Raw genomic sequence first — 24,291 nt, 5'->3', positions numbered from 1 at the left:
CCATGTCTGTGCTTCTCAATGTCCCCATCTGTTTCTCTGAGTTGTGTGGGCAGATGTAACCCCAGCTTGAAATGGCAGTTTGTTAAAAAACACTTTGGACAACGAGATGTATCGGGTTTATGAGGATACACCTGATATATAAATATTTGAATGGACAAGTATGCTTTTTTTTTTTTTACCAAATCTCTATTTTTGATGTATATGGCATGTTATAGAAGTGTCCAGACACTTTTTGCGATTTCACTTAGTTGTGAGAAACGTACCAGCCATATACTTCCTCAGGCTCGTTCTGCAGTATCGGGAGAGTGATAAAACATTAACAAAGGCTCCAAAAACACCGAACTTTATCCACAACGAGCATACGCATGCTTTCTATCAGCACAATAGGAACGAGAAAGCAGGCACATGCTCGCACACGAAAAAGTACCGCTCCAGTCCAACAAAATGGAATATAACATTGTGGATAAAGTTCGGAATGACACAATTTTAATGTGTACAACATCTAAAGACCTGCATCACTACACTGAGAGTTTGCCCTTTCTAAAAGGACATATTTGAAGCTTTTGTTAATGTTTTATCACTGCCCCGATACTGCAGAATGATCCAGAGGAAGTCTATCGCTGGTACGTTTCTCAGTGAAATTGCAGAAAATGTGTCTGGACACCTCTATATGATTCTATTTACATAAAAAATAGAGATTTGGTTAAAAAAACAAGTGAACTTGTTCTTTTAACCTTTTTGATAACAATCTGTAAATCCAGATTATAAAATGTATAGTTTTCATTGTCATAATGGCTCCCAATGTCTTCAGCCACTTTGAATAACTTAGGTTTCAATCTGGCATGTGGGATGTCCTGGCTGTATTACGTCTGAAAGCACTGCATGTACCTGTACTACTGTGAACTGCCTTGCTGTTACAAACAGGGTTGGGGTCGATTCCATTTAAATTTAGGAAGTACACTGAAATTCTAACTAAAATTCAAATTCTCTTCTATGCTTTTCAATTAGGAAAATGTGGAATTGGAATTTGGTTTACTTCATGAATTGAAATGGAATTGACAGCAACCCTGATCAGACGGGTCATAAGACTGACCCCAGGCTCTCTCCACCAGGACTTCCTGGGTCAGACTTTCTGCACTCTGGGGGAGATCATTGGATCCACTGGCGGGCGGCTGGAGAACAGCCTCTCGTAAGTCAAACCCTCTCTCTCTCTCCCACTATCCATCACACCATTACAGGTCTAATGAAGGGACAACTCTGGAATGAGTCTGGCCAATAGGTGACTCACATCTAGAGCAATGGTACTGTACCTCTGGCTGGCTGGATGTGATGGCCCATGTGAATGATAAAATGAGCTTGGTCTTGTGGAGGACTTTCTGTTTGTGGATTGGAAATGGAGCACAGCACTGTAGATTAACTGTAAATGAAACAACGTTGAGATTTTATTATGCTATAACCCCGTGGTAATCATCCACACCCTATAGCATCAGAAAGAGACAGAAGCATAGATTGCCAAAGTACCTCTCGTGCTTCACATCAATACATTTTGTAATCAACTTCTTGATAGGATAATTTAGCTTATCCCAATGCTTTCAGCAATCAACAATAAGTGTGCATTTATGTTATGAGTTAATCAGATGGAAAATATGGTAATTGCAGATTAGGAGCTGAGTTGTTCAGTGCAATTTTATTTCAGACTGAGCGTTTCTCAGCTCTTTGTCTGTGTAGTCTTGTAGAGAGGTACAGTATTTATGGAGGCATATTGAGAGACGACCCATACACAACATGTGTAAATACCAATCATGTTTTCTTTATCAGGAACAGACCTCTTAAAACAGAGGCCAGTCATTGACTTTACTCCATCACAATGAAAGGTCCCTCTGGCCGTCTTCACCCAATTCTCAATGTATTTGTTTCAAGCTGATCATCCCTTACAAAAAAACACAAAACGCTGTTTTCACATGTTGAGCTTACATTTTACACATGAAACCATTTTTTCACATGTATTAAATTCAGTAGCGGTGCGTGGATAAAATCATTGAGGAAGCCAAGCCTAGCCAGTAAAAAAAGGCATATTACAACATATGTTGTGATAATTGCGTTTGTTTGCTCTATAACTCATTCATTCATACGCCACCGTGATAAACAAGAAGACTGTGACAACAAAGACAATAATAAATTCAACTACACGTGTTTGTTTCATCGAAAAATATATATGTCCTGCAGCATGGTCAAGCAAGTTCATGTTTTCGACAGTTTACTAAACTACTGATTTAGAACCACAGAGTTACACGTCAGCAGAAAGACAACAGGACCACTGCCTCCACTATTCCAGCACCATTTCAACTTAAACATTTAAACATCATCAAATCAACAAGGCTATATATAGTTGAAGTCGGAAATGTACATACACCTTAGCCAAATACATTTAAACTCAGTTTTTCAAATTCTTGACATTTAATCCTAGTACCAATTCCCTGTCTTAGGTCAGTTAGGATCACCACTTTATTTTAAGAATGTGAAATGACAGAATGATAGTAGAGAGAATGATTTATTTCAGCTTTTATTTCTTTCATCACATTCCCTGTGGGTCAGAAGTTTACATACACTCAATTAGTATTTGGTAGCACTGCCTTTAAATTGTTTAACTTGGGTCAAACGTTTCGGGTAGCCTTCCACAAGCTTCCCAAAATAAATTGGGTGAATTTTGGCCCATTCCTCCTGACAGAGCTGGTGTAACTGAGTCAGGTTTGTAGGCCTCCTTGCTCGCACACGCTTTTTCAGTTCTGCCCACAGAGCTGGTGTAACTGACTTGTGGAGGTCTACCATTTTTTTTCTGAGGTCTTGTCTGATTTCTTTTGATTTTCCCATGATGTCAATGAAAGAGGCACTGAGTTTGAAGGTAGGCCTTGAAATACATCCACAGGTACACCTCCAATTGACTAAAATGATGTCAATTAGCCTATCAGAAGCTTCTAAAGCCATGACATCATTTTCTGGAATTCTCCAAGCTGTTTATAGTCAACAGTCAACTTAGTGTATGTAAACTTCTGACCCAGTGGAATTGTGATACAGTGAATTATAAGTGAAATAATCTGTCTGTAAACAATTGTTGGAAAAATTACTTGTGTCATGCACAAAGTAGATGTCCTAACCGACTTGCCAAAACGATAGTTTGTTAACAAGACATTTGTGGAGTGGTTGAAAAACGAGTTTTAATGACTCCAACCTAAGTGTATGTAAACTTCCGACTTCAACTGTATGCTTAGTTTAATACAAGGAAAACAAACTTAAAGTTGCCAAAAACAGTTTAGTCCAATCAATGATGCTAAATATCATGTGGCTATCCATGGGACTGATGTATGTGTGTGTGTGTCTTTTTGTTTTGTTTTGACTAACCTTCCTAGTTGAACGTCAATGCCATCCTCCTCTCTTTCATGTTGACGAAATGGTCTATGGCTCTGTCAAACAGTACGCTTTTAGTTTTTGTTGTCATAGGCTACCTAGCTAAAATGCTTACTAGCCTGACTTCCTCACATGGGCAACAATGAACCAGCTAAGTTAGCTAGCTAGTTAATGTGAACATACTAGGCTTCAATCGTCTCAGGTCGGTGGCACAATATATACATTCATGGTTAGATCAGAATCGCCGTCATAATCATTGGCCTGTACAGAGAATTAAGTCAAAACCACAAGTCAATTCCCATCTTCATCCATGGCTTAGGAAAGCTCAGATTTAGCAAGCAAGCTACTGCACAACATCAACACAAGTACACCACAAACAGACATGTTTTTCTGAAAATGACGTTTTGCTTAGTATGTGATTGATTGGTGTGAAGCCAAATCCAAACTGGCCTCTATTGGGAGGCATTTTGCTGCACCAGGACAACCCACAGTTGAGCTCAGCTCAACGCTGATTGGCTAATTATTTTATAAAAACATTTATCAAGAGAGGCCAATGCTTGCTGGCATCAATCAATCAAATGCTATGGCTGCAACATGTCATACTCTTTTGGTCCAGACAGCATCAGAAACATGGGCTACACATACTGAGACAGAGGGGCGCTGTTTCCCTCGCTCTGATGATTTCTCTGGTGAGATTCAGCCAGTTGCAAATTGACAGAAAATTATGAAAAATTATTTGATCATTTTTATTGGTCAAATATTTGGGGAACCCTAGCTTCCCTTGGCATCCATCAATACACACCACTGATTACATTTAGAGTTCACATGTTAAAATCAAATTTGCAGGTTCACATGTAAGAACTGCAATTGTGAAAATCTCACTTTCACATGTGGAATTGCATTTTCACATGTGAAAAACCTTTAAATGTGAAAATAACATGTGCAGTTTCATATGTGAAAAACATCCACATGTGATTGTTACCTTGTACTTGATTGATGAATGTAGGTCACTAATAAGTAAGGAACTCCCCTCAACTGGTTGTCTAGGTCTTAATTGACAGGAAAAACCAAAAGCCAGCAGCCACTCGGCCCTCTATGGAATGAGTTTGACACCCCTGCTCTAGTGAGTTAGTTACTTAAATGTTGTTTCATTAATATCAAGCAAAACTTCTGAAGTTGAGAACAAATTCTTAGTATTACAAACATATTATTTTTATTAATAGCACAACAAAATATAGTTTTGTAATATATGGAAATGTTTCTGTGAATTTTTTTAAATGATAACGTGATTAAATAGAATTACTATGTTAACCTGGCCTTTGCGTTCGCTGCATTTTTTCCAGTTGCAAGTTTTCATTCCAGCAACATACCACCCTGCATTCCACTGCTGGTTTGCCTCTGAAGCTAAGCAGGGTTGGTCCTGGTCAGTCCCTGGATGGGAGACCAGATGTAGCCGAACGTGGTGAAAACTAAACATGTGAAACTTCATGTGTCCAAAAACCACATCTGACTCATGAAAATTGTAATGTTTTAATTTATTTGACATTACATTTTTCATGTGTTTTTTTTGTAAGGGATTCCCATGCAGCCATAATTGCGTGTCTCCCACTTCAAATGAGCGAGAGAGAGCGAGAGAGTGGGCCTGCTGCACTTTCTCTATTGGTGAGATAAATGTGCTGCGCCTGCTCGGTGTTACAAGAGTGAAGAGACCCTGTGCCAGTGCGCACACACTCCCCAATGGTCCCGATCACATACTTCCACATTTTGGTAAAGTTGCATCCTCAGTGACAAACTAATAGCTGTGTTGAAACACAAATTATTCCCACATGACATGTCATTGTAGCCCTTTCCACTCACAGCGCCTGTCATCCCGTATAGGGGTTGAAAAAGGCAGATTTGGTCATTGATAAGCGCCTAAATTGGGACCCAGGGGCTGTACAGTAACATGCTATACATGACGTCAGAGCTCAGGTTCTCCGGTTCACAGCGCTGTATGGTTTCTGACTGACAGTCGTTATGAACTTGAACACCAGGCGCGACAAGAAGATGCCCCCATCCCTCCCGCTGATTGGCTAGTTTTGCACATTTGTTGTTATCTGAGTGAGGGACGTGTTGTAAAGTGAGGGAAATGCTGTAAAGTGAGGGAAATGCTGTAAATCGAGAGTTGTCGAAAGATGAGACTTTGAGAATTGTAATAAATACCACTTTGATGTCATACAAGAGAACCACATACCCATGAGTCCAAATGTACACATTTCACATTTCCATATTTGAAACCTCATGTAATTTAGAGTATCAACGTTTATAATGACAATGTTTGATCCACCGTTACAAGGATGACGTGTTATACCCTGGGTTGTCCTGAACACAATGAGTCTTATTGCAAAGTAAGTTAGCCGTGGTACACGCACTTGAATGCATTCATGACTCCATTCTATGCGCAGAAAAATTACAATCTGTTGGTCTGAAGTGCCTTTTGAAAGCCTAACACTGGAAGATCATATTTTAAAACTTTATGGAACGTTTTTGAATTGCAAAAACACCAACAGTAATTGTGTGACGGTGGGAATGCAGGGCTGTGTTCCAAAAAAAAAACCTTGCTTCAGTTCCTCAATGGCAAAGCTAGGAGGAGAGCTCAGAAAATAACCTTATAGTAGCAGGCTCTTTCCTACAGTCATAAAAGTGCGTTGAAGTTACTTAGGAACTGAGCACAGTTTGGAGAGGTGTGTGGGCCGCTTGAAGACACCAGTTAGACCTCTCACTCAAACCTTAATATTTCTTATCTTGCACTTACTCCAAAATGTCCATTAATATTCTGATAATGTTACTGAATGTATCCAGAGTATTTTAGTACAAGTACAGTAAATGTAAAATGCACTTAACATCAACAGTGTAATGTTTGGAGTCAGTCTTGTGTCAGGTGAACTGTTGTTTCCTCACCTTTGGTCTAATAATATCCCCATAATCTCTGTTTTCTTTCAATTGGTACCATGGTCATACATATGCTTTTTATACTTATGTTAGAAACATTTTAGTTTGTCCCTATCCATATAGGTGTCACGATCGTCATAATGAGTGGACCAAGGCGCAGCGTGATATGCGTACATCTCTTTTAATGAGTACTTAAACAATGATTACAAAACAACAAAATGAAACGTGAAGTCCTCGGTCATACACAAACCTACATGGAACAAGATCCCACAAAACACAAGTGCACAACAGGCTGCCTAAGTATGGTTCCCAATCAGAGACAACAAGCAACAGCTGATTCTCGTTGCATCTGATTGAGAACCACCCCGGCCAACATAGAACCACATAACCTAGAACAGAACATAGAAAACGAAACATAGACACTACACAAAGAAACTAACACCCTGGCTCAACATACAAGAGTCCCCAGAGCCAGGGCGTGACAATAGGCCAATATCCATGTGTGTAAGGGGTTTTAAGAAACCTTTAGAAAAGCATAAGAAATGCTCCCAGTCACATATTGTACACTGGAGAAAAACCTTGCATTCAACAACAACAACAATAAAAATAATCAGAATTCAATGGTCGTTCACTCCAAAGACAACAATGGATGAAGCCACAAAAATGCCAAGAGCAGTGAGGGGAAAAATATGTGGGTTTTGTAAAGAAAAATGGCATTCTCCCTCGTCGGCTCTGGAATTTAGAAGGCCACATTTCTGGGAGGGAGGGAGAGAGAGAGGGAGAGAGAGAGAAAAAACCAACAGCAGACAGAGCCTGCCATCCCAGAGGGAATCTGCCATGACAAAGCCTGGAGACAACTCCTGTACAGTATGTGTTTTACATGGCTGTCAAAACAGCCTCAAACACACATCCTCTCAGCGTTGCCTTTATTCCACACACTCCCCTCAGTGAGAGGAGGAGAGCCGATCCGTAGAGCCTGGCAATGGCCTCCGCATGGCAGTGGGCGTATTTTTGTAGGTCACTGTTTTTAGAACGGGGTATCGTGCTGTGGAGGAAGAAGCACTTCTCTACCACTTACCTGTTGGTTTCTATGGCAACCAAGGGTGACTGTTCGCTTTCCCAAAGTATAAAAGGATGATTGGGTGAATACACCTAATTTTCCCCTTTTTAGAAGATAAGATATGTGCTTTACAGGTCAATGCGAGCTGGTCGTATTTTTATTTGTAAAATGAGCGTACCCCATGCTTCCGCAATTTCACACCTGCTGGTTCACTCTCACTCTCTCTCTCACACACACTGACATGCGCACACACACACACATACATACAATTTTGTGGATAATTGCATGCCAATGCAGACGCATTAGATTAGTGGATATAATGCAGTCCATTAATAGCTCAATAGTAATATCCTAATCATACCTGGGATTGAGGTATCACTGTGGACTATTATTTACATACTTTACACTGCACATATACACCAAGATGGAAAATACGGATTCATTTGGACAGTGAAGCTAAAATGTATCATTTGGCTCTATACTTCAGCATTTGGGATTTTGAGATGATTCAAATGTTTCATATGAGGCAACCGTACAGAATGTCACCTTTTTATTTGAGGGTATTTTCCTACATATCTGTTTTACCATTTAGCACTTTATGTATCTAGTCACCCCATTTTGAAGGTGTCATAAGTATTATTGACAAATTCACTTATATTTGGTCCCATATTCCTAGCACACAATGACTACATCAAGCTTGTGACTCTACAAACTTGTTGGATGCATTTGCAGTTTTGTTTTGGTTGTGTGTCAGATTGTTTTGTGCCCAATAGAAATTAATGATAAATAATGTACTGTGTCATTTTGGAGTCACTGTTATTGTAAATGAGAATAGAATATGTTTCTGAACACTTTTACATGAATGTGGATGCTACCATGATTACAGATAATCACGGATTTTGGAAGGATAGGGGGTGGTGGAGGGGATAGGGGGTATTGGAGGGGATAGGGGGTATTGGAAGGGTGGAGGGGATAGGGGGTATTGGAAGGGTGGAGGGGATAGGGGGTATTGGAGGGGTGGAGGGGATAGGGGGTATTGGAGGGGATAGGGGGTATTGGAAGGGTGGAGGGGATAGGGGGTATTGGAAGGGTGGAGGGGATAGGGGGTATTGGAAGAGTGGAGGGGATAGGGCGTATTGGAGGGGATAGGGGGTATTGGAAGGGTGGAGGGGATAGGGGGTATTGGAAGGGTGGAGGGGTGGAGGGGTGGAGGGGATAGGGGGTATTGGAAGAGTGGAGGGGATAGGGGGTATTGGAAGGGTGGAGGGGATAGGGGGTATTGGAGGGGATAGGGGGTATTGGAAGAGTGGAGGGGATAGGGGGTATTGGAAGGGTGGAGGGGATAGGGGGTATTGGAAGGGTGGAGGGGATAGGGGGTATTGGAAGGGTGGAGGGGTGGAGGGGATAGGGGGTATTGGAGGGGATAGGGGGTATTGGAACGGTGGAGGGGTGGAGGGGATAGGGGGTATTGGAAGGGTGGAGGGGTGGAGGGGATAGGGGGTATTGGAAGGGTGGAGGGGATAGGGGGTATTGGAGGGGATAGGGGGTATTGGAAGAGTGGAGGGGATAGGGGGTATTGGAAGAGTGGAGGGGATAGGGGGTATTGGAAGAGTGGAGGGGATAGGGGGTATTGGAAGGGTGGAGGGGATAGGGGGTATTGGAAGGGTGGAGGGGTGGAGGGGATAGGGGGTATTGGAGGGGATAGGGGGTATTGGAAGGGTGGAGGGGATAGGGGGTATTGGAAGGGTGGAGGGGATAGGGGGTATTGGAAGGGTGGAGGGGATAGGGGGTATTGGAAGGGTGGAGGGGATAGGGGGTATTGGAGGGGATAGGGGGTATTGGAAGGTGGAGGGGATAGGGGGTATTGGAAGGGTGGAGGGGATAGGGGGTATTGGAAGGGTGGAGGGGTAGAGGGGATAGGGGGTATTGGAGGGGATAGGGGGTATTGGAACGGTGGAGGGGTGGAGGGGATAGGGGGTATTGGAAGGGTGGAGGGGATGGGGGGTATTGGAAGGGTGGAGGGGATAGGGGGTATTGGAAGGGTGGAGGGGATAGGGGGTATTGGAACGGTGGAGGGGATAGGGGGTATTGGAAGGGTGGAGGGGATAGGGGGTATTGGAACGGTGGAGGGGATAGGGGGTATTGGAAGGGTGGAGGGGTGGAGGGGATAGTGGGTATTGAATGATAAGGGACACCACCTGTTACTAAGAGGACACCACCTGTTACTAAGAGGACACCACCTGTTACTAAGAGGACACCACCTGTTACTAAGAGGACACCACCTTTTACTAAGAGGACACCACCTGTTACTAAGAGGACACCACCTGTTACTAAGAGGACACCACCTGTTACTAAGAGGACACCACCTGTTACTAAGAGGACACCACCTGTTACTAAGAGGACACCACCTGTTACTAAGAGGACACCACCTGTTACTAAGAGGACACCACCTGTTACTAAGAGGACACCACCTGTTACTAAGAGGACACCACCTGTTACTAAGAGGACACCACCTGTCTGTCCCATACACAAACATGCCGAGTCATGCCAGCCAGGATATTATGTCTACAGCAGATTTTTGTGGTATACTTTAACTACAGCTCATCTTTGGCTAATTACTTTGAACATTTTTAGGGATTTCATTTTCAACATTTATGTGGGATACTTTTTACAGGGTCTAAATGCAGACAGTACAATAGTGCTAGGTAAAGTTGGATTTACTTTTGTCATAAATAATTCCCCAGTTGTTAATGTGTCATGTACAACGAAGTTAGGGAACTCTGTTCTCCCAAAGTGTGTCACAGACAGCTCACTGTCTCCATGTCAGACACAGAGTGCAGGGACCATCTCTGTTATTTTCTCTGCCAACTGAATCAGTCTCATAAAGTTGTTCCAGTATTCTGCTTCATCCCACCTCTGGCTCAGCCCGTCTGAATCTGGGGCATGGTCCTGAAATATTGAGGACTGTTGACTCTAGACGGGCTCACGCATCCTAAAGTTTGTATTGGACTCCTTTTCGTAAGGCCAGCTGCAAAGACGGAACAAGGCAAATTCATGCATAATGAACTAGGTTTTATTTATTTCATCTTTAAATGGCTACCTTGTGATGCGTCCACATCTGTCATTCTCTACTTCTTGTGGAATGCAATTCAAATTACATGAAGTTTTGTTTTGTTTTGTTTTGCCTCTGTAGCTCAATTGGTAGAGCATGGCGCTTGTAACGCCAGGGTAGTGGGTTCGATCCCCGGGACCACCCATACGTAAAAATGTATGCACACATGACTGTAAGTCGCTTTGGATAAAAGCGTCTGCTAAATGGCATATTATATTATTATTATAACTATAAGTGTATTGTTAAAACAAAATACATGTTTTGGACTTTGATCTGCCTAGTACAGTATAGACAATACGTTTCAATAGAAACAGCTCTGAAATAGAAATCTATGGGATCAGCTCAAGAATATACAGAAGCCCAGAGAGGAATAAAAAACGAATTCCCTCGTTATGTCGATCACAAACCTCTTTACCTCATGATCACGACATGACAAAAGTTGTTTTGTTGAGATCACGAGATAAACTCTATAAATAGGAGTGGACGTATTGATGACAGATTGCCAGTATGACTGAGGCGGCAGAGCCCACGGTGGATCGGTTCCCACTTTTGGATTGATTGTTACACTAAGGGATGGTAATGTACATTTCATGCTGACATCATGCATTCATTTGTGTTTGGAGCTCATTTTCAGTTTATAATTTAGAATGTAAGCAAGCTAAATGTCCCTTACCTTGAGCTAAGAACTCTTGGGAGAGCTAAGCCCTTGTGGGGCATTTAAGCCCTGAACGATGCTTGACAGGCAACTCTGTCTCCCAGGCTGTGTGCCACCTCAAGACCACAGCCAATTGTATGCAAGCAACAATGCAGCTAACTTTGCTAGTCTTGTGAGCGAGTGAGCTGGCTAGTTAGCTAGATAGTCTTGTTAGCTAGCTATCTTGTTATCTATGCTGTTTGTTATCTTGCATAACTAATATATACAGTATATAATTGTAAGGGACACATTTGTTATGGATAATATTTTTCATTTACAGAGTGGGTGAGCTCCATTCCTGACAGGCTGATCAGATTCAGTTTTAGCCTCCGAGCTGGATCAGATTCAATAGCAGCATCAGATGCTGATAAGTCAGGATTCTGCCTTGTAGGCTATTTCATAGGTAAAGCACATTGCAGGCTGACAAAGCAGTCAGTGAAGTTTTAAGTTTTAAGTTAATGCTCATTTACTGCATTTCTATACTATTTAAAAACTCTAAAATGATATTTGGAGAAAAGCAAAAACAAGCGAAACTGACCCCAGCCATTATCACATGGGTTGCTGTACTGTAGCTTCATTCACCTCAGTCGATCTACAAACATATAGCCTATTAGCTATACAATTAGCCACTACACATTAACTGACATTAACTCAGCACCGGGATTAAAAACTATAATTTAATACGTACGGCGGGAGGGATTGGTTAGCAAAAAAAGTATTTTAGGTCCAATGCAGCAGTTTTTATCTCAATATCAAATCGTATAAATGTTGCTAGGACTGTCTGGAAGTGGTCTGAAAGCTAGCTGTTATTGTGAGAGGTTTGGAACTCTCTTTCTTATTGGTGACATCACCAGAAAGGCCAAAACTCCATCCCATCAAAACAGGTTGAAATTTCAGGTGGTCTTTTCAAACAGCTGTTACACTACAAGGGCATTATCATAATTTTTACAATTTCAGTGTTATTTCAACCTCATAGTGTCGAAATATATATATATATAAACACAGGGAAATCACATTTTTGACTGCACTGAGCTTTGTTTGCAGTTTTACAGCTAATTTGCTGCAATTCTACACGTTCGCCATGGGGTGGGGATACATTTTTGCAGTTTTAAAGCTAATTTGATGCAATTTTACACATTTTGCCATGACTTATGCCATGTTAATATGATATCTGTGAGAGTGACTAACAAAATCAATGGGGGACCCCTGGAGGTCAGGGGCCCTGGGCGCATGCCCTGCATGTCCAGTCGGTAATTCAGCCATGATTACAAGTTTTGATAGGTTGGCTAGACTAACTAGACTAATTTACCAATATAAAATGTTTTTACTGACATGGGCTAATTGGGTGACTGTCAGTGAGTGACAAGAGGGAAACTACTGATGCAAAACTATACTTGTCACGGTATCTCTGTGCATTCAAATTGCCATCAATAAAATCAGTGGTGGAAAAAGTACCCAGTTGTCATACTTGAGTAAAAGTAAAGATACCTAAATAGAAAATGGCTCGAGTAAAAGTGAAAGTCACACAGTAAAATACTACTTGAGTAAAAGTCTTTGGTTTATAATATACTTACATTTTAGTCATTTATCCAGAGCGACTTACAATTAGTGAGTGCATACATATTTCTTTCCTCATACTGGTCCCCCGTGGGAAACGAACCCACAACCCTGGTGTTGCAAACGCCATGCTCTACCAACTGAGCTACACGGGACTAAGTACTTAAGTATCAAAAGTAGATGTAATTGCTAAAATATACGTAAGTATCAAAAGTATAAATCATTTCAAATTGCTTATATTAAGCAAACCAGACAGCACAGTTTTCTTTTTTAATTTTTAATTTACGGATAGCCAGGGGCACACTCCAACACTCAGACAACATTAACAAACAAAGCATGTGTGTTTAGTGAGTCTGCCAGATAAGAGGCAGTAGGGATGGCCAGGGATGTTCTCTTGATAAGTGTGTGAATTTGACCATTTTCCTGTCCAGCGAAGCATTAGAAATGTAACAAGTACTTTTAGGTGTCAGGGAAAATGTATGGAGTAAAAAGTACATTATTTTCTTTAGGAATGTAGTGGAGTAAAAGTTGTCAAAAATGTAAATAGTAAAGTAAAGATACACCAAATAACTACTTAAGTAGTACTTTAATGTATTTTTACTTAAGTACTTTACGCCACTGGATAAAATGCAATTGTGTTCGTTGTCCATAGCTTATGCCTGCCCAGACCATAACCCCACCGCCACCATGGGGCACTCTGTTCACAACGTTGACATCAGCAAACCGCTCGCCCAAACGACACCATACACGTGGTCTTCGGTTGTGAGGCCAGTTGGACATACTGCCAAATTCTCTAAAACGACGTTGTAGTTAGGTATTGAATTTATTGTAGGTTAGTATTGTGGTTGTAGTAGCTTTCCATAGGTAATTGTGGACTAGTATCGAGGCACGAGGCTAGCTAGCTAGCGGGTAGCTATTGGTAACGATTAGCAACGCTGGAGAGCTGGTTCCAACGTTTAATTATTATTATTATTATTATTATTATTATTATTTTTTTTTATTTTTTTTTGCTGCGTTGTGAAGGGAACTCGACACGGACTTGAATTGTCTGTTTGGTGTGCTGACACACTCTTGGCAGTTTGTTGTGGCCAGGTGTTGATGCTAAGTTGTGTGTTAATGGATGCTAGCTTGCAGGTTGGCTACGGCGTCATAGCTAGGCTTCGTGGGTTGTTGTGGGTAGTTACTGTGTCTTGGCAGTGTCCTCGGCCGTGCCAGCTGTAGCACGAAGCTAGCTAGCTAGCCGTTCTTCAAACAGAGTCGACACAGTGGCCATTGCTAGCTACCCAACATGACCATTTGGCTGTACTGTAGTAGCTAACCACAATTTACTTGTCCTAGCTAGCCAACGTCTAATCATTGCTGCGTCATATAAGGAACTTGACACAGACACGAATGATCTGTTTAGTGTGATATCACAATATTGGTGGTTTGTTGTGACCAAGTGTTGGCGCTAAACGGTGTGTTATTGTTATTGGATGCTAGTCTGCTAGTTGGCTATGGAGTCATAGTTGGCTAGCTGAACAAAGTGGGTTGAGTCTACTCCTTTAAACATTGAACCGCTGTGGTTCACAACAATTCTGATTTCCAAAGGCGGAAGTTGGGAGAGTTTTTGTTCGGGTGGTTCAGTGAAACAATTTTAGTTTCCGAGCTAGAAGATTTGGTGAGGGAGGCCCTGCTCTCTCCACTCCCAGATGCTTAGCCCATTTCATTCCGATCTCCTCTGCATTTTTGTAGCCATTTGCTACAGCCTGTCAACTATGCCTCTGCCTATCCCTGTTCTCTCCTCTCTGCACAGGCTACACAAACGCACCACACCGCGTGGCTGCTGCCTCTCCAATTTGGTGGTCCCTGCACGCACCACCCACGTGGAGTTCCAGGTCGCAGGCAGCCTCTGGAACTGCCGTTCTGCTGCCAACAAAGCTGACTTCATCCCAGCCTATGCCAACCTCCAGTCCCTCGACTTCCTGGCGCTGACGGAAACATGGATCACCACTGAAAACACCGCTACTCCTACTGCTCTCTCCTCGTCTGACCATGTGTTCTCGCATACCCCGAGAGCATCTGGTCAGAGGGGTGGTGGTACAGGAATCCTCATCTCTCCCAAGTGGACATTCTCAATTTTTCCCCTAACCCATCTGTCTATCTCCTCATTTGAATTCCATGCTGTCACAGTCACTAGCCCATTTAAGCTTAATATCCTTGTCATCTATCGCCCTCCAGGTTCCCTTGGAGAGTTCATCAATGAGCTTGACGCCTTGATAAGTTCCTTCCCTGAGGATGGCTCACCCCTCACAGTTTTGGGGGATTTCAACCTCCCTATGTCCACATTTGACTCATTTCTCTCTGCCTCCTTCTTTCCACTCCTCTCCTCTTTTGACCTCACCCTCTCACCGTCCCCCCCTACTCACAAGGCAGGCAATACGCTTGACCTCATCTTCACTAGATGCTGCTCCTCTACTAATCTCACTGCAACTCCCCTCCAAGTCTCCGACCACTACTTTGTTTCCTTTTCTCTCTCACTCTCCTCCCACACTACTCACTCTGCCCCTACACAGATGGTAATGCGCCGCCGCAACCTTCGCTCTCTCTCTCCCACTACTCTCTCCTCTTCCATCCTATCATCTCTTCCCTCTGCTCAATCCTTCTCCCTCCAATCTCCTGATTCTGCCTCCTCAACCCTCCTCTCCTCCCTTTCTGCATCCTTTGACTCTCTGTGTCCCCTATCCTCACGGCCGGCTCGGTCCTCCCCTCCAGCTCCGTGGCTTGATGACTCATTGCGAGCTCACAGAACAGAGCTCCGGGCAGCGGAGCGGAAATGGAAGAAAACTAAATTCCCTGCCGACCTGGCATCTTTTCACTCCCTCCTCTCTACATTTTCTTCATCTGTTTCTGCTGCTAAGGCCACCTTCTACCACTCTAAATTCCAAGCATCTGCCTCTAACCCTAGGAAGCTCTTTGCCACATTTTCCTCCCTCCTGAATCCTCCCCCCCCCCTCCCCCCCTCCTCTCTCTCTGTGGATGACTTCGTCAACCACTTTGAAAAGAAGGTTGACGACATCCGATCCTTGTTTGTTAAGCCTAATGACACTGCTGGTCCTGCTCACACTGCCCTACCCTATGCTTTGACTTCTTTCTCCCCTCTCTCTCCAGATAAGATCCTGCGACTTGTGACTGCAGGCCGCCCAACAACCTGCCCGCTTGACCCCATCCCCTCCTCCCTTCTCCAGACCATCTCCGGTGACCTTCTCCCCTACCTCACCTCGCTGATCAACTCATCCTTGACCGCTGGCCATGTCCCTTCCGTCTTCAAGAGAGCGAGAGTTACTCCCCTTCTCAAAAAACCAACACTCGACCCCACTGATGTCAACAACTACAGACCAGTATCCCTTCTTTCTTTTCTTTCCAAAACTATTGAGCGTGCCGTCTTTAGCCAACTCTCTTGCTATCTCTCTCAGAATGACCTTCTTGATCCAAACCAATCAGGTTTCAGGACTGGTCATTCAACTGAGACTGCTCTTCTCTGTGTCACAGAGACTCTCCGCACTGCTAAAGCTAACTCTCTCTCCTCTGCTCTTGTCCTTCTAGATCTGTCTGCTGCCTTTGATACTGTGAACCATCAGATCCTCCTCTCCACCCTCTCCGAAATGGGCATCTCCGGCGCGGCTCACTCCTGGATTGCGTCCTACCTGACCGGTCGCTCCTACCAAGTGGCGTGGCGGGAAGCTGTCTCCGCACCACGTGCTCTCACCACTGGTGTCCCCCAGGGATCGGTTTTGGGCCCTCTCCTTTTCTCCCTATACACCAAGTCACTTGGCTCTGTCATATCCTCACATGGCCTTTCCTATCATTGCTACGCTGACGATACACAACTAATCTTCTCCTTTCCCCCTTCTGATCACCAGGTGGCGAATCGCATCTCTGCATGTCTGGCAGACATATCAGTATGGATGACGGATCACCACCTCAAGCTGAACCCTGGCAAGACGGAGCTGCTCTTCCTCCCCGGGAAGGACTGCCCGTTCCATGATCTCGCCATCACGGTAGACAACTCCGCTGTGTCCTCCTCCCAGAGTGCGAAGAGCCTAGGCGTGACCCTGGACAACACCCTGTCGTTCTCCGCCAACATCAAGGCGGTGACCCGCTCCTGCAGGTTCATGCTCTACAACATTCGGAGAGTGCGACCCTGCCTTACACAGGAAGCGGCGCAGGTCCTGGTCCAGGCACTTGTCATCTCCCGTCTGGACTACTGCAACTCGCTGTTGGCTGGGCTCCCTGCCTGTGCCATTAAACCCCTACAACTCATCCAGAATGCCGCAGCCCGTCTGGTGTTCAACCTTCCCAAGTTCTCTCACGTCACCCCCCTCCTCCGCACACTCCACTGGCTTCCAATTGAAGCTCGCATCCGCTACAAGACCATGGTGCTTGCCTTTGGAGCAGTGAGGGGAACGGCACCCCTGTACCTTCAGGCTCTGATCAGTCCCTACACCCAAACGAGGACATTGCGTTCATCCACCTCTGGCCTGCTGGCTCCCCTTCCTCTGCGGAAGCACAGCTCCCCCTCAGCCCAGTCAAAACTGTTCGCTGCTCTGGCACCCCAATGGTGGAACAAGCTCCCTCACGACGCCAGGACAGCGGAGTCACTCACCACCTTCCGGAGACATTTGAAACCCCACCTCTTTAAGGAATACCTGGGATAGGCTAAAGTATTCCTTCTAACCCCCCCCCCCCCCCCCCCCCCAAATTGTAAAGTGGTTATCCCACTGGCTATAGGGTGAACGCACCAATTTGTGAGTCGCTCTGGCTAAGAGCGTCTGCTAAATGACGTTAATGTGCCCTTGAGCAAGGCACTTAACCCTAATTGCTCCTGTAAGTCGCTCTGGTTAAGAGCGTCTGCTAAATGACTAAAATGTAAAATGTAAAAATGTAGCTTGAGGTAGAGAAATGAACATTTAAATTCTCTGGCTCCCTCAAAACTTGAGGTGGCATTGTGTTATGTGACAAAATGTCACATTTTAGAGTGGCCTTTTATTGTCCCCAGCACAATGTGCACCTGTGTAATGATCATGCTGTTTAATCAGCTTCATCCCAAAGGTGTTCGATGGGGTTGAGGTCAAGGCTCTGTGCAGGCCAGTCAGGTTCTTCCACACTGATCTCGACAAACCATTTCTGTATGGACTTCGCTTTGTGCACGGGGGCATTGTCATGCTGAAAGAGGAATGGGCCTTCCCCAAACTGTTGCCACAAAGTTGGAAGCACAGAATCGTCTAGAATGTCATTGTATGCTGTAGCATTAAGATTTCCCTTCACTGGAACTAAGGGGCCTAGCACGAACCATGAGAAACAGCCCCAGACCATTATTCCTCCTCCACCAAACTTTACAGTTGCCACTATGCATTCGGGCAGGTAGCGTTCTCCTGTCATCCGCCAAACCCAGATTCGTCCGTCGGACTGCCAGATGGTGAAGCGTGATTCATCACTCCAGAGAACGCGTTTCCAATGCTCTAGAGTCCAATGGCGGCAAGATTTACACCACTCCGGCCGACGCTTTGCATTGCGCATGGGGATCTTAGGCTTGTGTGCGGCTGCTTGGCCATGGAAACACATTTCATGAAGCTTCCGATGAACAGTTATTGTGCTGAGGTTGCTTCCAGAGGCAGTTTGGAACTCGGTAGTGAGTGTTGCAACCGAGGACAGACGATTTTTACGCGCATCACGCTTCAGCACTCGGTGGTCCCGTTCTGAGAGCTTGTGTGGCCTACCACTTAGGGGCTGAGCCGTTTTTGCTCCTAGACATTTCCACTTCACAATAACAGCACTTACAGTTGACCGGGGCAGCTCTAGCAGGACAGAAATTTGATAAACTGACTTGTTGGAAAGGTGGCATCCAATGACGCTGCCACGTTGAAAGTCACTGAGCTCTTCAGTAAGGCCATTCTACTGCCAATGTTTTTCTATGGAGATTGCATGGCTGTGTGCTCAGTTGTATACACCTGTCAGCCATGGGTGTGGCTGAAATAGCCGAATCTACTAATTTTGTAGATATAGTTTAGCTTGCTAGCTAGCTCAAAAGACTAGCCAAGTTAGCTAAGTTTTTCCTTGTTCGTTCAGGGCTTAAATGCCCCACGAGGGCATTGCGATCACATTGCTCCTTGATGATGTGGTTATCTTGCATCTAAACAAATGAATGGATGGTACTTTCGACAAAACAACTATTGTTATGTAGTGATCATGAGATAAATAAGTTGTGATCTCGACATAACGAGGGATTTGTATTTATTTATTAATATGTCCTCTCTGGTCTTCCGTAAGAATAGGTTGCCTACCTGTTGCTATTCTTGCCATTCCATTTGCCTTCAGACAGGGGATGGGAGTGACAGGGAGGAGATTTACGTTTCTGAAGGACATTCTCTCCCAGGTCTAATCACATTGAGACGTGGTGGGCCTTTAGCTAACAGGATTTCTGCCCTGGTGCTCTGTTGTCTGCAATGACATAGTTACACGATGTGTCCTGTTTGCTGCTGCTGTGACTTCCGTTACCACGGAAACTTACGGTCATTTGTTATTTCATCTCCATATCCAGAACATGATCAGGGTGGTGGAGACGGAACCCTCTGTTTTCCACTAAATGTTCTATTTACTGTGATTACTCACCATGTGTTATACAGTGCCTTCAGAAATGTTTCATACCTCTTGACTTATTCTACATTTTGTTTTGTTACAGCCTGAATTCAAAATGGATGAAATAGATGTTTTTTCTCACCCATCTACACACAATACATTTTAGTCATTTAGCAGACGCTCTTATCCAGAGCTACTTACAGTTTAGTGAGTGCATACATTTTTCATACTGGACACCCCATGGGAATCGAACCCACAACCCTGGCATTGCGAGCGCCATGCTCTACCAACTGAGCTACACGGGGCCTACAATACATGTAGTATGATTTTTTTTTTTATGTATCGCTAAGAGCTTTGCACACCAGGATTGTTCAATATTTTCCCATTATTCTTTAAAAAAATATTCAAACTATGTCAAGTTGATTGGTGATCATTGCTAGACAGCCATTTTAAGTCTTTCCATAGATTTTCAAGCCGATTTAAGTCAAAACTTACTCATCTTGGTAAGTAACTCCAGTATAGATTTGGCCTTGTGTTTTAGGTTATTGTCCTGCTGAAAGGTACATTTGTCTCCCAGTGTCTGTTGGAAAGCAGACTGAACCAGGTTTGCTCTAGGATTTTGCCTGTGCTTCAGTGGTGTGTATTCGTGGATGCCTAGGGAAGCCAGGCTTCCCCAGAAAATGTACCAATAAAAAAAGAAAAATACATAAAATAATGTATTTAGTCTCTCTGTGTTTCATAATTTTCCTGCAATTCGCAAGAGGCTGAATGTAGCTCACCATTGAAAGCATCATAGCGAGCGAAACAGCGCCCCTCTGTCTCTGTATGTGTAACCCATCTAGGCCTATCTGATGCTGTCTGGTCAAAAAGAGTATGATATTGTTGCCGCCTGTATTATTGAATGCAAGGGAAGACAGTGAGCATTTGGCCTCCCTTGATGATTTTTTAAAATAAAATAATAGCCAATCAGCGTGAGCTAAACTGAGTGAGCTGAACTGTGAACGGTTCTGGCGTACCAAAGAAAAGTTAGGCTAGCGAGCAAGCATTTTAGCCAGGTAGCCTACAAAACCTAAAAACGTGTACTGTATGACGGAGACATTTCGTCAACATGAAGGAGAGGAGGACGGCATTGGCATTTCTCTACATGTAGGGTGAGTCAACATGTTTTTTCTATAGTACTTGAACACACACACACACAGAGAGAGAGAAATCAGAACCATGGACAGCCAAATCATATTTAGCTTACGTAGATTTGACTAAATTGTTTTTGGTATATTTTAGTTGTCACTGTATTAGACTAAGCAGAGGTGATTTGATGATTTGAAATGTTGAAGTTGAAATGGTGTTGGAATAGTGGAGGCAGCGCCTGTTGTCTTTGCGACTTGTGGTAACTCTCCATGGTTCTAAATCCTAGTTGTTTAGTAGTCCAAAAATTTCGAAAACATTAACTTGCTTGACCATGCTGTAGGTCATGTAACTGTTTGTTACATGCAATATGATTTGTGGACTTCACTGGACAGATGTTGCTCTCCGGTTTTGTGATGAAACAAAGGTGTGGTTGAATTTATTCTGCCACTGTGTTTTCTTATTGTCTCAGCCTTAGGCCTATATATCACGGTCGCAAGGCATATGAACTAACAAGTTATAGAGCAAACAATGCAATTAGGTTGCAATATTCCTCTTTTTCTGGCTTCCCCAGTGATTTTACCCAAGCACCGCTGCTGCTGTGCTTATAGCTTTATTCCGTTTATTTTTATCCTAAAAAACTCCTTTATCCTTGCCGATGACAAGCATACCCTTAACATGATGCAGCCACCACCATGCTTGAAAATATGAATAGTGGTACTCAGTGATGTGTTGTTTTGGATTTGCCCCAAACATAACGCTTTGTATTCAGGACCAACATTTTTTTTTTTTTTGCAGTATTACTTAAGTGCCTTGTTGCAAACAGGATGCATGTTTTTGAATATTTTGAATCTGTGCTTGAAATTCACTACTCGATTGAGGGACCTTACAGATAATTGCATCTGTGGGGTATAAAGATGGGGTAGTCATTCTAAAATCATGTAAACCGCTATTATTGAACACGGAATGAGTCCATGCAACTTATTATATTTGTCAAGCACATTGTTACTCCTGAACTTATTTAGGCTTGCCATAACAAAGGCGTTGAATACTTATTGACTCAAGACATTTCAGCTTTACATTTTTTATTAATTTCTAAAATAATTACTAACCAAATTCCACTTTGACATTATGGGGTATTGTGTGTAGATCAGTGACACAAAATCTCAATTTAATACATTTGCAGTTAAGGCTGTAACACAACAACATTTGGGAAAAGTAAAGAGGTGTAGAAACTTTCTGAAGGCACTGTATAACACCTCATAGTAAAAACAGAGGTTTGTAATTATAATGAGGGGTGCCCAATCTCGGTCAGAATTGCACACTGGAATAGTATTGCACTGTGCCACCTCTTGTAACAGTGAGGACTCTCTGAGATTGGACATGGTTTGATTGGACAGCGACGTGGTGAGAGGATGAGCTGCACCAGGGGAGAATCTCAATTGCATTTCCTTAATTCCTCGCATCCTTCTCAAAATCTATTTGATGAGAAAGTCAGAGGTCCTCCTAATGACTGGAGGAGAGGAGTGGAGCGAGCTGCAGCTGGCCCAGAGTGACCCAGGTTTATCCAGCAGTCCACCTCCACTGCACAGTATTTGACCAGCTTGCAGGGTTGACCTTGCAAGCCCCTAACTCTCGAAAAGACAGCTGTGTGAATGTGCTATGCAGTGTGGGTTGAATGCAGGGTTGGGGAGTAACAGATGTTTCATCCCAGCCTATGGAATAAAAGTCTGAGGGAGTTCCTTCCTTCTAAACTCCTCTATGGTATTGTGCTCCATACTGTCAACAACTAGTTTCATTTAAGAAGACCACGATTGGGGCTTTTATTGCTCAATCTAATTCTAATCTCATTTCTGCTTTGAAAGTTGATAAACTTGTAACCTCACTTTTGAGGGGTGGCAGGTAGCTTAGTGGTTAAGAGCGTTGTGCCGTTAACTGAAAGTTCGCTGGTTCTAATTCCGAGCTGACTAGGTGAAAAATCTGTCGGTGCCCTTGAGCAAGGCACTTAACCCTAATTGCTCCTGTAAGTCGCTCTGGATAAGAGCGTCTGCTAAATGACTAATTTATTTATTTGAGAAAATGGCCTTTGAATGTTTTGGTACACCCACTGGAGAGCTCTTCTTTGTCTACACCCACTCAGCATCGTTCACACCCTCTTAAGCTATAGCCCCGCCCGTAAACTCAGAGCGTTGTCAGATTGTCGGTTGGTAAATTCAGAGCGTTTCACTCTCAGAGTTCAGAGCGCACACTGCACGCTCTGGCTGAGGAGTAGGGTTGATCCGAGCGTTCTGTCCTAACAGCAGCAGTCAAGCACCCAAGCTAACGTTGGCTAGCTTGCTAGCTACTTCCAGACACAAATGAGAGAACAGCTCACACTCACCATTTTACTCGCCCTAGCAGAGCTGGTTAGGCTGTTTTTATGTTATCCAGAGCATTTGTGACTGCAACTGTGCTGCTGGCAACAATTTAATTATGCTTTTTTGCCAACGATTACTGACACCGGCCATATTCAATGGGTGTTGAGCATTCGTACATTTGTCAGTTATTCTGCGCTCTCGCACACTCAGACGAGAGTGCTCTGAAATCGGAGTAGATAGCCAGAGTGAATTTGCCAGCTACGTCTATCAACAGTTGTCGCATTGACATCATGAACATTCTATTGAAATGGTTACTTGCATAGGGGAGTCTTTTTTCTGAAGACATTTAGCTAGCTAGCTGGCTAAACAATTAACCATAATCACAACTCGTGACGTTACTACCCTGCATGAATCTGCAGGTAGCTAATCAACCAGGTTCAATGTTAGCTAGCTAACATTAGGCTATAACTAGCAAAGCAAATGGCTCTGAGATACGAATAATATTACTACACAGATCATACACGTAACGTTAGCTAGCGAGCCTGCCAGCTAACGTTAGCTAGCTAGCTAACAATACACTTTAACTTGAAATGAAAACGACTTTCTGACAAAATTAGAAATGTGTAATATCTGAAAATGTATACATGGACGGACACTTCTCCCTCTCTGTCACGGATGCCCTGGTTGCCCTTAGTTTGAAGATGTAATCCGGAGACGGGTGTTTTCTCCCACTCCTTAGCTCTCCCACTCTAATTCCACTGATTTCAAAACTCGATCTCTCAGCATTTCCAGCCCACTCATTTTCTCAGCCAATCATGGCTAGTGGAAAGGTTGCTGTCTTTTTCGGTGTCTAAACCAACTAGGCTCGCAATTTAACAATTGTATTCGTATTTACAGATGGCACACAAGTTTGTTATTAAGGCACATGAAAGTTCACATGTTGGAGAAGGCATTTCTGCCAAAAAATGCATTTAGATTTTTAAAAAAAGGTTTACATTCAAATGGCTCACCTGTGAAGTAGTGACGTGTGACATATGCCTAGTTTCCTGAAATGAGTCACAAATGTGCAATTTTGTCACATAACACAATGCCACGGATATCTCAAGTTTTTGAGGGAGGGTGCAATTGGCATGCTTGACTGCAGGAATGTCCATCAGAGCTGTTGCCAGAGATTTTAATGTTAATTTCTCTACCATAAACCACCTCCAATGTTGTTTTAGAGAATTTGGCAGTACGTCCAACCGGCCTCACAACCGCAGACCATGTGGGCGAGTGGTTTGCTAATATCAACGTTGTGAACAGAGTGCTCCATGGTGGCGGTGGGGTTATGGTATGGGCAGGCATAATCTATGGACAACGAACACAATTTCATTTTATTGATGGCAATTTGAATGCACAGAGATACCATGACGAGGTCCTGAGGCCCATTGTC

The 24,291-nt window shown here is 43.5% G+C and overlaps 1 protein-coding gene across 2 annotated transcripts in view; it reads left to right on the top strand.

The window, feature by feature from the left end:
• The window catches only part of LOC311147892 (copine-9-like), a gene marked incomplete at both ends in the record, with an annotated part of 113,317 nt that overhangs the window by 38,814 nt on the left and 50,212 nt on the right, over positions 1–24,291 (top strand). For both annotated transcript variants that reach the window (XM_084184722.1, XM_084184721.1), the window contains one exon: positions 1,113–1,189. In XM_084184722.1, coding sequence (XP_084040848.1) covers positions 1,113–1,189 — 77 coding nt within the window. The remainder of the gene's footprint in view (positions 1–1,112; positions 1,190–24,291) is intronic.

Source organism: Coregonus lavaretus (genome assembly GCF_964263955.1).
Source record: "Coregonus lavaretus genome assembly, chromosome: 20".
Lineage (NCBI taxonomy): Eukaryota > Metazoa > Chordata > Actinopteri > Salmoniformes > Salmonidae > Coregonus > Coregonus lavaretus.
Note: the sequence above shows the minus strand (reverse complement) of the source record. Positions and strands in the feature narration are given on the sequence as shown.